The following is a 13,578-nucleotide window of genomic DNA, read 5'->3' on the forward strand; positions in this document are numbered from 1 at the left end:
AAAAAACATTCGAAAAGATTCATTTGGGAAGGGCGGGGTTTTCTATTTGTTGCGTGTTTTTTCAAAGTCCCCCCCCCCCCTGGCTCGGATTTGGCACATAACGATGAGCTTGGCCTCCTTTCCTCCCTTGTAACGCACCGTAACCCTGGTTCAAACCCCCCTCCTCTCAAGTACGTTACGTAACACTTGAACCCCCTTGCTACCTTGCCCCTCGCGCAATTACCTACCTTAATTTCAAAAATTTGTATGGATCCTAAAAGGAGATGTGCATATCGCGCCGAAAAATATGGTTTCCTAGCTAAATGGCTCCTAAAATTTTTGAGTAAAACCAAAACACTGAATGATTTGTTGACTCCCTCCCTGCCTCTCCCCCGTAACGCAACATCGTACATCGGCAACACAACCCTGGAGAATTGAGGAGGGTTTTGCTTTTTTTCAAACCATTTTACGTTACATCGGCATTTGGATTGATTTTTGGTAAAAAAATTGCCACCACACGTCGATTTTTCATCTTTTACCTAAAAAAATCGACACGCCAATTCTGCCATGCCAAGGAAAAACGCCGTATGAGCCTTTAGACGTTGCCAGATTTACTTCAACATAACAAGAATTTTCTCTGACAACTGGGAATGTTTTTCGTCAAATTTTTCAGCCAATTTTGTTCGCATTTTTATCTAAAATGTCTGAAAATTTCAAGTAGAAATATTAATAACTTTTCTCAAAAATACTTGTTTTATCCGCAAAAATTTGGCAACTCTCGAAAGTTTATACGGCGTTCTCAGTGGCGTGGCGTAAATTGCGATGTATCGATTGTTCTGCCATTTAAACCTATGGAAATGAATCGATTATTAACGTGTCCGCTGCGAACACCCTGTTTATCTCCTCCTCCTCCTCCTCCTCCTCCTCCTCCTCCTCCTCCCCCTCCTCCTCCTCCTCCTCCTCCTCCTCCTCTTCTTCCTCCTCCTCCTCCTCCTCCTCCTCCTCCTCCTCCTCCTCCTCCTCCTAAAGGGTTACATCTTTTACAAGGAGCTTCTTAAGTTCGAAGGGTGAGGGGACTGTTAGTATTGGACGTAGAAGCTTTGTCTTTGGATCCAATTATTTTTTGCTCATGGTTAAGAATCAACCATCATAACACGATTACGAGACTGGCGGCGGCGCAACTGACCCATCATCAGGAGGTCGGGATCAATGCGCTGGCCGGCTCCTCCGTGGCCGATGGAACGTATAAGCGAAGGACCGCGTGCTTGTGTAGTTACAAGTTGGCCGCGTGTTGGGCTCATGCGTTTGTTTTCATAATAAAGCCGTGAGAATGGACTCATCGAAGAGGGCCCACGAGGAAATCCAGGGCCCCCAGCCTCGAGCCATTGCCAGCTTTAGACGGAATCCCCGGCCTTGAGCAAGGAATCGAATTCGGAAGACTTTTGGAGCTGCGCCCGGCTTCTCTGTGACCAGTCTTCCGTCAGATACACAGAGAGAAATTGCAACACAAAAGTTTGGTTAGTACGGGAAGTAAAACACGCAATAACCCCAGCTTTTAGTTGACAATTTCAAAAGAAAATTTCAGCTAGTTATATTGAATTACTTATTGTAATAAAAAACGAGTGGTGGATTAGATACCAACGTTGCAATCGGAGGAATGCACTTTCCTATAGTCTCTTCATTGTTGTCTGTGCTAAATTTATCTCGAACTGTACCAAAATCAACACAAACTTTGTGTTGGTTTGTGTTTCACTTCCTATATTAACCAAAAGTAACAAAAGAACAATAATATTTTTATCAGTGTAGGTCAGTTTCATATAGAGACAATAATACATTTTAGAGACCTCGCGCTAAGGATCTGAGCAATTAATGCGATCGGGTGAAAATCTTCAGTCGTTAAGGGACATGTTCCATGTTCCGTATGAACTAATGTTTTTAGATTTTTGAACTGTATAATCATGGACATCTTGTCAGAATACATTTTTAGACGGTTTTTTTTCTTAGCCTGGCGTTAAAGTCTCCGGAGAAGCTCTCTTTATGTCACGTCGAGTCGGTACAAAACTGTCATAAAAGGATTGTAATTTTTTTTTCTTTTACATTTTATAGATTGACCAGAGTACTATAATGCTAAAATAGATGGATTCATTATTCCCGTAGCGCACTTGTGAAACAAGTCTGCACTCCCAAAAAAATTAAGTAACGCTTTTTTCGTACCGCACTCCCGTTCAAACTGTGTTTTGTAATGAACTTTGGACAAAAAATGATCACCTTTTGACGATCTCTCATCTCATATCTTCGAAAAATCCTCACCACTCGCCAAATTTAACGGTATGCAATGCAACCCCGAACCATTCCCTCTCCTCTGTTACGCAACTGTAATGCAAGCTCGGACCTCCCCCATAGAGCGTCGACTATTTCATGTACAAACAAAATATATCTCAGAGACCAGTGGCGTGGTATAACAACAATACAACAGGAATTAAATACGGGAACCAATCAGGAATGAATTTGCATTATCTTTACTCTCAGTATAAAGGGGCTCTAGGAAAGAGATGTAGGAAAACCTAACCTGAATATGCAAACAATGCCACAAACTGATGTCAATATTTCCAAAAAATATTTCCTCCCTGACAAATCAAGTGCGACCGAAAATCTGCGATTTCGGAAATCGAGAGACGCGATGTTTCGACTTGCATCATCCGTTTTTATTCCAGTTTTGATACCAGAAATGGCAGCATCGACTCAATGACGACTGGCAATGGGCCCCGTGTAACCGTGTACCTAGTTCGTGTTCCTCGTTTTATATGAGTCACTTTTGTCTGCGCTTTCTGCGTCTGACTCATAAAGAGATCACCGCTCGAGCCTATTTATATTCATCGATTTCCTTTTCGTTGTTATTTTCCGATCGATTTTCTCTCGCTGCATTCATCGATGAAATCGAGCTTTCCCTGAATGAGTCGGAAAATGAGATCTACGTAGAATTGTCTTCGATAGCGAATGTCAGAAAATGTGTATCTTAATGTGTGATTTGCAGATTTCTTATGACACTTTCCTTCAGGAAAAACAAAGCACATACGTCTTGAAAACCGTTCAAATAAATTATGTAAGGCATTTTTGCCAACTTTTTGACTCCCCCTCCCCTCTGTTAGGCACTCGCAAGAAATATCTGACCCTTATTTTTAATTACGTAATATTGGCAGGGAATCTTCTATTTTTTCAGAAAAAAAACGTAGAAAGCCTGGTAAAATAGCTGAAATAAATGTAAGGCTTTTGTATTTAGCTGAAATACGGCATGAAAAAGAAGCAAATAATTGACATTTAATTGTCAGGGTGTTTACGAGTTATAAAAAATCAAAATTTGTGACTTATGGGGACTTTTAGGGGTGTTTTTACAGCGGAAAGCTTACGTAAGACTCGGCTTGACCCCCCCCCCCCTTCGTAAGACTCTGTAAGATAAGCTCGGACCCGCTCTCCCCTACGTGCCCGTGCCTTACGCAAGACTTAAACGGCCCCTTGGAATTTTCCTCTTTCTTATACAGCATACTTAGTGGAAATTGGAAAAATACAGTGGCGTGGCGTGAATAATCGATTATCGATATCTCGCCATTTGAAGCTATGGTAAAGAATCGATTATTAAGGTGTTCGCTGCGAACACCCTGATAATCGATCTTTTTTCATAGGTTTAAATGGCATCACAATCGATATATCGCAATTCACGCCACGCCACTGGAAAAATAATGTGAATTATTTTATTCTTAAAGAACAAATTAACAGCAAAGACTAAGCGCGCATGTACCTCTAGTCTGGCATAAATCATCCTTGTATATAAATCAATAAGTAACCCTAGTGGTTTTCCATTCGGCTGAGAACATTGAACGGATGAAAATTACGCACATTTGTCCGAAAATTAATCGTTGAATTCCCTCCTGAGATGTCTAGATACAAAACAAATATGCTGTCACGTAGAAGGAGTTAGTCGTATCTTATGATCGTGGGATGACTCAGGAAATCCAAGACGGTGTGATTTCAACAATTGAAAAAGCAAGGATTCAATTTATCTAGATTCTGGAAGATAAACTACAATGAGGCACGCACGGACAAGGGTTAATGACAGCCATTAGTCACTGCCGTAGGATTTTGTTTGATTAAGTAAAATCAATTGGATTTGGTAATTAATCCGTTTGGATTCGACCAAAACAATTCATATTCTTTTCGACCATGCGGCATTATCTCGGCGGTCAGTGACTTGGCCTCCCATGCCCATCCTTGTAGCCTGAAATGTATTTCTCTTACTTCAATCGATGTATTTACAAAATTAATGTTCGCGTTTCGTTTCTTCTGTCATTCCATGGTCAAGATACCTAGTGAAAAATGACAATTAAATTGGAGCAGCCAGGAATTATTTGTAAGACTCATAGAAGAATCAAAAGCGTCTGGCCTCGTATAATTGGACAGAACTATTCTTGAATTTGTTGTTAAGAAGATTTCTCCCCGAATTAAAAATTCAATCCCTTGAAAAAAAAAGCATGACAAAATTGTATTGCTTCAATTGAGAGTGTTCAATGAGCTGAGTTCTCGGTATTTTTCATAAATTTTTCTGATATGGGAATTTTTGGACAAATATAATTAAAAGTGAAACAATGGCGACAGTTTTCATTTGAACACATATATCTCAGCAGATTCGGTTAGGTATTTTGTCATATTTCCTCCTATAAGTGATTGCTCAGTTTAGAAACCAAGGATATTCTCGGGCGCGCTTCTTGCAGTAGTTTTATTTTAGACATGAAATACACAAATTTCAGTCACGTGAAAATTCTCCATCAATATAAGCTACTTGGTATACGTTCATATTTCATCTTGATGTAAGCATTTTTCCTCTTGGAGGTGAGTCAAATAATATTTTGCCTCATAGCAAGTCACTTTTATCTTGTGAAAAGTATCGATCATCATAATTAAAGTGACTTTAATTTGACAATTGAGAGCGGATTGTTCGTCTCTTTTTGTTTTTCAAACCTCCATCCGCCGCGCCGCTCTTAGCCCAGGCAATAGAGGATAGAATAGGGGTTTACCTTGCAAAATTTAGGTGAAATCAGGTTATGATCGATTCCTATGTAATTTTTTACGCTGAATCCGAATTTTTGGTTTCCCAACAAATTTTCCTTGTGCTAACTCCGGAAAATCGGAAAAACCGCGAAAAATCACGTTTTTCCGCGGTTTTCCCGAGATATCTCTTTTCCCGTGCGATATATCGAGAAAATGGTTATTTCCAAAAATAAAGCTGATAAAATTTCCTATAAAAATGATCTGAACGTTTTTTCTCATACGTCCACTAGGGAGAGAGCTGGAGCCGTGGAAAGCTCTAAAAACTCGTAAAATCGCGATTTTCCACGGTTTTTCGCCATTTGTGTGCAATAAATTTGTTCTTTCGCAAAATTTCAGGATAGTCTTACCTTAAAAATTAATGCTGCTTACTTTTAAGACAAAAATGATGCCAATTTTTTCTTTATAGGTCCATTGGAAGCGGTTTTAAAGCCGTGAAAAGCCATGAAAAGCTCGAAAATCGCGATTTTCCGGCATATTTTCGTAACAAATCCGTTCCTGTCCAAAAAACTCATTTAAAGTGACTTCAAAATTCAATCTTATAAAATTGTCAACATACATACGTAGAATTTGCTCCCATGGCGCGCCCTCGTGCTCTGCGACATCCAAACGCCAGGTGTGCTTATCTACGTAAGGGTTAGTAGACAACGAACGACGTAATAAAATAGTGCAATTTTCAACATACTTAAATGATGTTGAAATTTCCTTGTATATCTGAAGAAACAACGGATATGGATTTGTCGAAAGCGTAAATAATGCAAAAAGTTGAAAAGTTTGAAATTTAAAGAATGTATTGATACAATTTTTCAATTATGCGAAAACAACTATAATAGTATCGTAATAATTAGATAAGAACTATGATAGTAAATATGTTCAATGTCAAGAAGTATAATTCAGATGCATGGTCAGGCACTCTGCTGACTGAATGTCCTGAGGATCTGAAATCAAAATGAAAAGCACGGGTATAATGGCATAACCTAACATATTATTTTCTATCGGTGAAAGAGCTACTAAGTTATAAAATTGGGTCATGGTTTAAAATGGCAAGAGGAACGTAATTGTTGAATTGTTATAGGTGTTATCGGTGTTTTTTTCTTTCTTTTCTGCTATTTGAGAATGTTAATTTGTGCCTACTATAATGTAAATTTTCTCTGCTCAATCAACTCATGGAAAATTTATTGTAAACTTGATGGGAAAATTCTCACCTGCGTTGTCATCATTGCCGTCTTTGCAGTATTTTACGACTTCAGCATGACATCGTCTAAATCGGAGAACAGGAACTTCTGGTATGGATTTATCTGAATTTGAATTGCTCGTTTGAGCTTTTGCAACATCGTTTACTAGAATAAGAGAAACGTATGCCTAGGAAAATCTTTTGGTATTAATCTGAGAGGAGAACAATGATAAAAGCAACCTGCATTGATACGGTTCGCAGATACAATCGCGATTTTTCGCTTCCTTGGCATTTCAGGATCTTATTTTTGTTGTCAATGAGTATTTATCCATTGATTGTTGGTTCATAATGACGCTACAATTATTTGGAAATAATGTGACACTTGTGCAATTAATAGAGTAATGTCATGATTGCTGAAATCAAGGATATTAATGTGATCTGCCGTAAGGCTAAAATTCTACATCTATCGTACAAGCCTCCCAAAATTATGAGTAGTTCACGGGTGCGTGCCGTGATTACTCTCACTCTCGTTTTCTCAATTACCTAGAGTCGCTTCATTTACATCACTGATAAAACCGAAGTGGAAGAAACCGTGATTTGAATTTCTGCGGTATATGAAGTCAATGAGTACATTTTTTTAAGCATCACTGGCCATTTCTATCAATTCAAATAAAAATAAAAAAAAAAATTGAGTGAAATTAATACCTACCTGCAAACGTCTCCGAACTTCTTTCATCTCTTCGGTCGTCTGCTGTTCTTTCTGTGAACGATTCAGGAGTATATTCCATAAATCATCAGGATCATCTACGATAAGTTCCGCGGATAAGTCCTCATCGAGTGCATTCTCACATGTACCATTAAAATTTCGACACATAATTGTGCAATTTAATCCACCGAAAACATCATCACATTGAATTTTAAATTTTTGAGGTATATTTTTAGCCCCATATTTTTACACAAGATGATTCATTTGTGGCTTAAAAGTGGAAAATCACAATTTTTCGCATTTTTTGAGCTACACATAATTCTCTATGCGGCACTTTTTGACCCATGCTAAAAGCTTTTCACGTCATAAATGTGTTGACAATTTTATAAGATTAAATCTTGAAGTCTCCATTAGCTGAGTTTTTGGCACAAGAACGGATGTGTAACAGAAATATCCACAAATTTAGAAAAATCATTTCAGAAATTGTAGTAGTACATTCTTCAAATTTCAACTTTTTGCATTATTTACGATATGGATTTGTCGAAAGCGTAAATAATGCAGGATTGCACTATTACAACATCATTCCATCCATCCATATCCGTTGTTTCTTCAGATATACAAGGAAATTTCAACATCATTTAAGTATGTTGAAAATTGCACTATTTCATTACGTCGTTCGTTGTCTACTAACCTTTACGTAGATAAGCACACCTGGCGTTTGGATGTCGCAGAGCACGAGGGCGCGCCATGGGAGCAAATTCTACGTATGTATGTTGACAATTTTATAAGATTGAATTTTGAAGTCACTTTAAATGAGTTTTTTGGACAGGAACGGATTTGTTACGAAAATATGCCGGAAAATCGCGATTTTCGAGCTTTTCATGGCTTTTCACGGCTTTAAAACCGCTTCCAATGGACCTATAAAGAAAAAATTGGCATCATTTTTGTCTTAAAAGTAAGCAGCATTAATTTTTAAGGTAAGACTATCCTGAAATTTTGCGAAAGAACAAATTTATTGCACACAAATGGCGAAAAACCGTGGAAAATCGCGATTTTACGAGTTTTTAGAGCTTTCCACGGCTCCAGCTCTCTCCCTAGTGGACGTATGAGAAAAACGTTCAGATCATTTTTATAGGAAATTTTATCAGCTTTATTTTTGGAAATAACCATTTTCTCGATATATCGCACGGGAAAAGAGATATCTCGGGAAAACCGCGGAAAAACGTGATTTTTCGCGGTTTTTCCGATTTTCCGGAGTTAGCACAAGGAAAATTTGTTGGGAAACCAAAAATTCGGATTCAGCGTAAAAAATTACATAGGAATCGATCATAACCTGATTTCACCTAAATTTTGCAAGGTAAAATCCTTTATTGCCTGGACTATCTCTTGACTATAAATCGAGGAAGAACGCATCATGCATTGTACAATGTTTCTGCAGAACTCGGCTCTAATAGCAACAGACGCATCCGCGCTAGCAAACAAGCGCAATTACGTCCCTCCGTCGAGCGAATTAAAAAAGTTTGTTTTTCATCCTTTCCTTTTTTTTTCCGTGCGAACGCTCTCTTTGCGTGCGGTTGGTGGTAGTTTGCACTTTGCGGAAATCTGTCTTCTTGTGGTCCAGCACAGTGTTGTCACTCACTGGACGTAAAAAAGAAAAGATTTCTCATAGAAAAACGCAGCAATGAATTTCCTGGCTTTTTAATTATATCAGTTCACCTCTGTCATTAATGCCCATGGACTGTAATTTTTGAACCAGTTGGTGCTGATTTATCTCGTATAGCTACCAAATTCGCAAAAGATAAAGTTATTTACTTTTAAAACATACTACTGGGTGTAAAAATTACATCTCTTCAAGGTATGGATGAAAAAATTTCAACTTCAGAGAATCACGTGCCATGTGCTTTTTAACCCCCCCCCCCCCCCCCGGTCCCCCACCATATTTGCAATGTGCATCCGTGAATAATATGTGCGGTACCGACAGTAGCGCTACGACGGCGTTGAACTGAAACTCAGCCAACTGTGACTGTGACGTATGACGTGACGCATACTAAACGGGCACCGGCTACACGTTGACAAACTGGTCGAAATAGGTGATCATATAAATGCAAGAGGTCATTATGCGGCTGCAGCTTTAGAATTCATCGAAAATTTTCGCACGTGCGAAATGGCTGTACCAAGAAGCCGTATATAATTCCCAGAATTTGGTGACTGATACCTTCACAAACTATTTTGCTGTTCAAGACTCTGTAGGTGCCTGGTGCCATATGAGACGCGGTACTTTTTTTTCATAAAAATAATCATTATTTGTTGAAGCATGGACAAAGTTCTAAAATTAAGATGGCAGTCTCGGTGATCACGAGTAACATCTCAATTCAAAATCTCAGTTCGTCGAACCCAAAAACTTTAGTGCTTTCCAAATGAACCGAAGGTTTTTGGTTCGTTAAACTATATCATCGATGTAAATCATGTTAGAACATATTTTAAAACAGTTTGTTTTTCTAGCCCAGCGTTAAAGTCTCCAAGAAGGGTCGCCGTTCAAGTATTATGCTAGATATTTTGTGTGACTTTTTGACTCCCTTTTCCCCCATTCGTAAGGCATTTTCTGACCCTTTCCATCTTTTGGATCAAATTTGACTGACCTAACCCCCTGCCCCCCCCCCCCCGCCTTCCTCAATTTTTCAGACAATAACTCAGAAATCCTGCAAAGTAGCTGAATAAATTACTTTTATTGTAAGATAATTTTTTATGGTCTAGTTCATAAAAAAACAGCGTAACTCGATAGCAAATTTTTTTTGACCTCCTCCAGCAAAGATTTTGATTGGAATTTGAAATAGCAAAAATATTATGATTTGCATGTCGAAATATTTTATCAGAAACAAGTGACCCAACATACTTCATTGCGCTAGGTTTCAATTATTTACCTCTCAAAATGAAAGAAAGCAACACAGCGCCTTGAAAATTTGTGAAAATATTTTTTTAAAATCGAGGGATAGTGCACAAAAAATTTCATAGAATTGTAATTTTTTAGATCTTTTGTGGAAGAATGATAAAGTATGCAAGGGTCAACGTATACTGCAGTTTGGTTGATCCTGGTTTAATCTTTTGACATCAATAATATCGAACACAAAATTTTCACCGCAAAATGTTTCTTACGTAGCATCCTCTTGGAAGAACATATCTTGTACAATGTATCCGTCGGAAAACGGAAGAAATGGCGACAGCACGCTGTGTTAAATGGTCAAGTGACACAGTTGCGAGACTGCTATGAAGATAATCTTGTGCCCTTTTCAAGACGCGCGGAATGACAAGTAATTTTTGGTGGTCTGGCAACATATGTGGCGGCGACTGTGGAGCATAAAACGTTCCTTTGTTTCATTTCGTCTCGGATGTAATCGCGGTCTACGTCTTGGACTCCGGGATGCGTGGCGAAAATGATACGAGATTCCATCGTTTTCATCATAACCTCTTCCGTCCGATGTTGTCCGAAACGTCTGTGTGGTGCAGACACACATGCTGCCTCTAGGTTCCGCCACTGGACTGCAATAGCCAAACTGAGACTTTTACCTTCATAATTTTTCCCTCCTAAGATGCCCCTAGTCTCATGTACGGCTCTCGAGCTCTCCTAATTCCTGGAAAAATCTTCATTTTTTTCTAACTTTCGTCGACGGTAACCTTTAACGACCAAATCTAAAATTATTCTCTACCAAATTTATATTCAAACGTTTTTCGACCAAAATTTAATGAAACATGGGTATTTTTCCTGACCTGTCACGGTAAATTATTAGAAATATCGAAATCCCACTCTAAAAGGGGACCCTCTTGGATCTTTCAGGGTAAAAAAATTGCCATACCCCCCTTGGACCTCCAGAAATTGCCTGCGTGGTTCAAACCGTTGATGACATGATCTGAGCACCTGTTGATAACGTCACGAGTACACCCGTTGATGACGTCACAAGGACAACCGTTGATAACGTCACAAGGACACCTCATGACAACATCACAAGACACCCCACCGGTAAAGAAAACCTCTTGGACCAATGCCGCATTACATTGACTTAAGAGTGCAGTTTCTTGTCGCCGGATTTAAGAGTCTTGAACTCTTGTTTCAATCGGATTTTGCATTGATTCAAGCGGATTTTGCATTGATTCAAGCGGATTTTACATTGAAACAAGAGTCCAAGCTCTTAAATCCGGCGACAAGAAACTGCACTCTTGAACCGAGAGGTTTTTTTTTACCAGTGCCGTTGATAACGTCTTAAGGACGCCCCTTGCAAAAGTCGCAAGTACGTTAACCGACCCAAAAATGTAAATTTGCACTATCGCTCAATGCAATTCAATAATTACTACTGAAACGTATTGTACTTAAAATTAACGTTTCGGTTACATATATACATACTTCAAGAGATTCAGTAGTCAGGTTGTAACGCCAACTGATTCGTATGTAAATGTAACATCTGTTCCTTGGTCGAGAACGAGACAGTTGCGTGTAATTTGGTCCGGTTCCTGATGCAAGCGATGCGCTGTGGTCCATCGGGTCATGCGTGACGCGCCGCCGTCGCGTCCTCTGCAGACTGGTCGGACGTCGGTTAATGATGGTGCGAGCGCAAAAAAACGGAAACGTATCCCAGTGAACGATGTCAGAAACTGCTTACGGTATCGCACATCTTTCCGTGTGCCCCGGGAACAATCAGAATTTCACTCGTTTAGCATGCTTGAATCACTTTCAAAACTTCTAAGATCGATACCGCCTTGCTGAGGAAAAACGCAGTTTGAACACTTGATTGTTGCCAATTTTCCTCACATGAAATATTTGTTAGTTGTCTAATATATAGTTAACAACGAATTGACAGTTGACTAAACCGTTTTACAAAGCTTTGAGTGGATTCTGAGAGCTCTGCATTTGAACTTCTCAAGGTACCGCATTACCTTCTCTGACATATTCTTAGACTCTACCTAGCATCACTGGAAAAAAAGTCTCTTGGACCAAGAGTCCAGACTCTTAAAAAGTGTGACAAGAAAAAATACGCTTGATTCAATTGGATTCATGCATGAATCTCGAGCCAAGCCGATCTCTCAGATTACGAGTAATCTAAGTGAATTTCTTTTTGATTCAAGCAAAAATTTGATTGAATCAAGAGTATTTGTTCTTGTCAAATTTTTTAAGTGTTTGGGATCTGGATCTAAGAGAAGCCTCGAAATCTAAGCGGATTTCTTTTTGATTCAAGCAAGAATACAATTGAATCAAGAGTAGACTTTCTTATCAAATTTTTAAGATTCTGGACTCGGGATCTAAAAGACTTTTCTTCCAATGCGCGTATGTTACAAGTGCTAATTGGACGCACTTCTGTCAAACGGAACTATGTGCATTATGCCGTGAGCCCTGCTATGCATATATTCTTATGGGTATCAGGGCTCATGTCGTAATGCACATACTTCCGTTTGATAGAAACACGTCCAATTGATTCCAATTACGTATTTTTCTTGACTTTCTCAACAATTCTCTGTTCTGTGTGTTGCAGTTGACTTGGAGAGCAGCGGCCCGTACAAGCGTGTGCCCCCGCCGAAGCCGGTGAGTGGAGCTGGATCGGAGAGCCGCCCCACTGCCAGCGCCACCCCGCCCCTGACGACCACCCCGCCGCCACCCCCGTACAGGATGCCCCCGCGGCCCCTTCACAACGAGCCGCCCATCCCCGGGGCCCCGGACCAACCCCACGCATCCACCCCTAGTCTTCACACTCACTCGAGCAAATTTCCGGTAAGTCCCGATACTTCGATTGCGTTTTGAAAATACGACCGTATGGTAAATACGTTAGTTTCTACTGGATGTTGAGATTTGTAACTGAAAAAGCCCGACACAAGTTTCTCCAGTACGTCAAGCTCATCCGAGTTTTATTTTTTTTTAATTTTCTCTCGTGATATTTCTCTTCTTTTGCCTCTCCTTCTTTTCCTCTCTTTTTCCTCTTTTTCTTCTCCTGATTTTTCTTTTTCTTTTTTTGAGAAAGTTATAATTTAATATCAGAAATATGTCAGCATAATTTCTGTCCACAATTTTGCTGATTCTTTCGTGTGATCAGAGGAAAAATCAGTGAAATTCACAGTTGAAAGTGCCCAAAGTTTCTTAATAAGGGGTCGTTCATAAAACTTCCCCTCCCCTTTTTAAGGCACCCATATCGAAAGTTCATACCTGCTCCTCCAAGAGCGTTACGTATGTTATGAACAACACCTAAAAGTACAAGTTGGACGTGGATATTTCGCAATGTTGAAATTCATTTATTTTTTTCCGATAGAGAAAGGACGGATTGCAATACTGCGGTGCTAAGGAAAACGCCGTATGAACATTCGAGTGTTGCCAAATATCCTCCGATAGAATGTTTATTTTCGAGGGAAGTTATCAATATTTTTCCTTGAAATTTTTAGACTATTTAGATCAAATTACGAACTAAATACCCTGAAAAATCGGAGGGAAAATGTTTATAAACATTCCGGAAAATTCATGTTTCATCATTTTTTTATATACATATATTTATTCTTGTTTCTTGTTTAGAAAAATTCGACGCATTTGTAGAAGCCATGTGCAAGCCAAAAAACAAATAAAGATATATTATTATTATTATTATAT

General features: G+C 39.1%; 1 protein-coding gene across 3 annotated transcripts in view; it reads left to right on the plus strand.

The window, feature by feature from the left end:
• The window catches only part of LOC109032098 (uncharacterized), a 146,883-nt gene that overhangs the window by 113,306 nt on the left and 19,999 nt on the right, over positions 1-13,578 (plus strand). For all 3 annotated transcript variants that reach the window (XM_072302865.1, XM_072302866.1, XM_072302867.1), the window contains one exon: positions 12,479-12,714. In XM_072302865.1, coding sequence (XP_072158966.1) covers positions 12,479-12,714 — 236 coding nt within the window. The remainder of the gene's footprint in view (positions 1-12,478; positions 12,715-13,578) is intronic.

This window comes from Bemisia tabaci, chromosome 7 (assembly GCF_918797505.1).
Source record: "Bemisia tabaci chromosome 7, PGI_BMITA_v3".
NCBI classification, from domain to species: Eukaryota; Metazoa; Arthropoda; class Insecta; order Hemiptera; family Aleyrodidae; genus Bemisia; species Bemisia tabaci.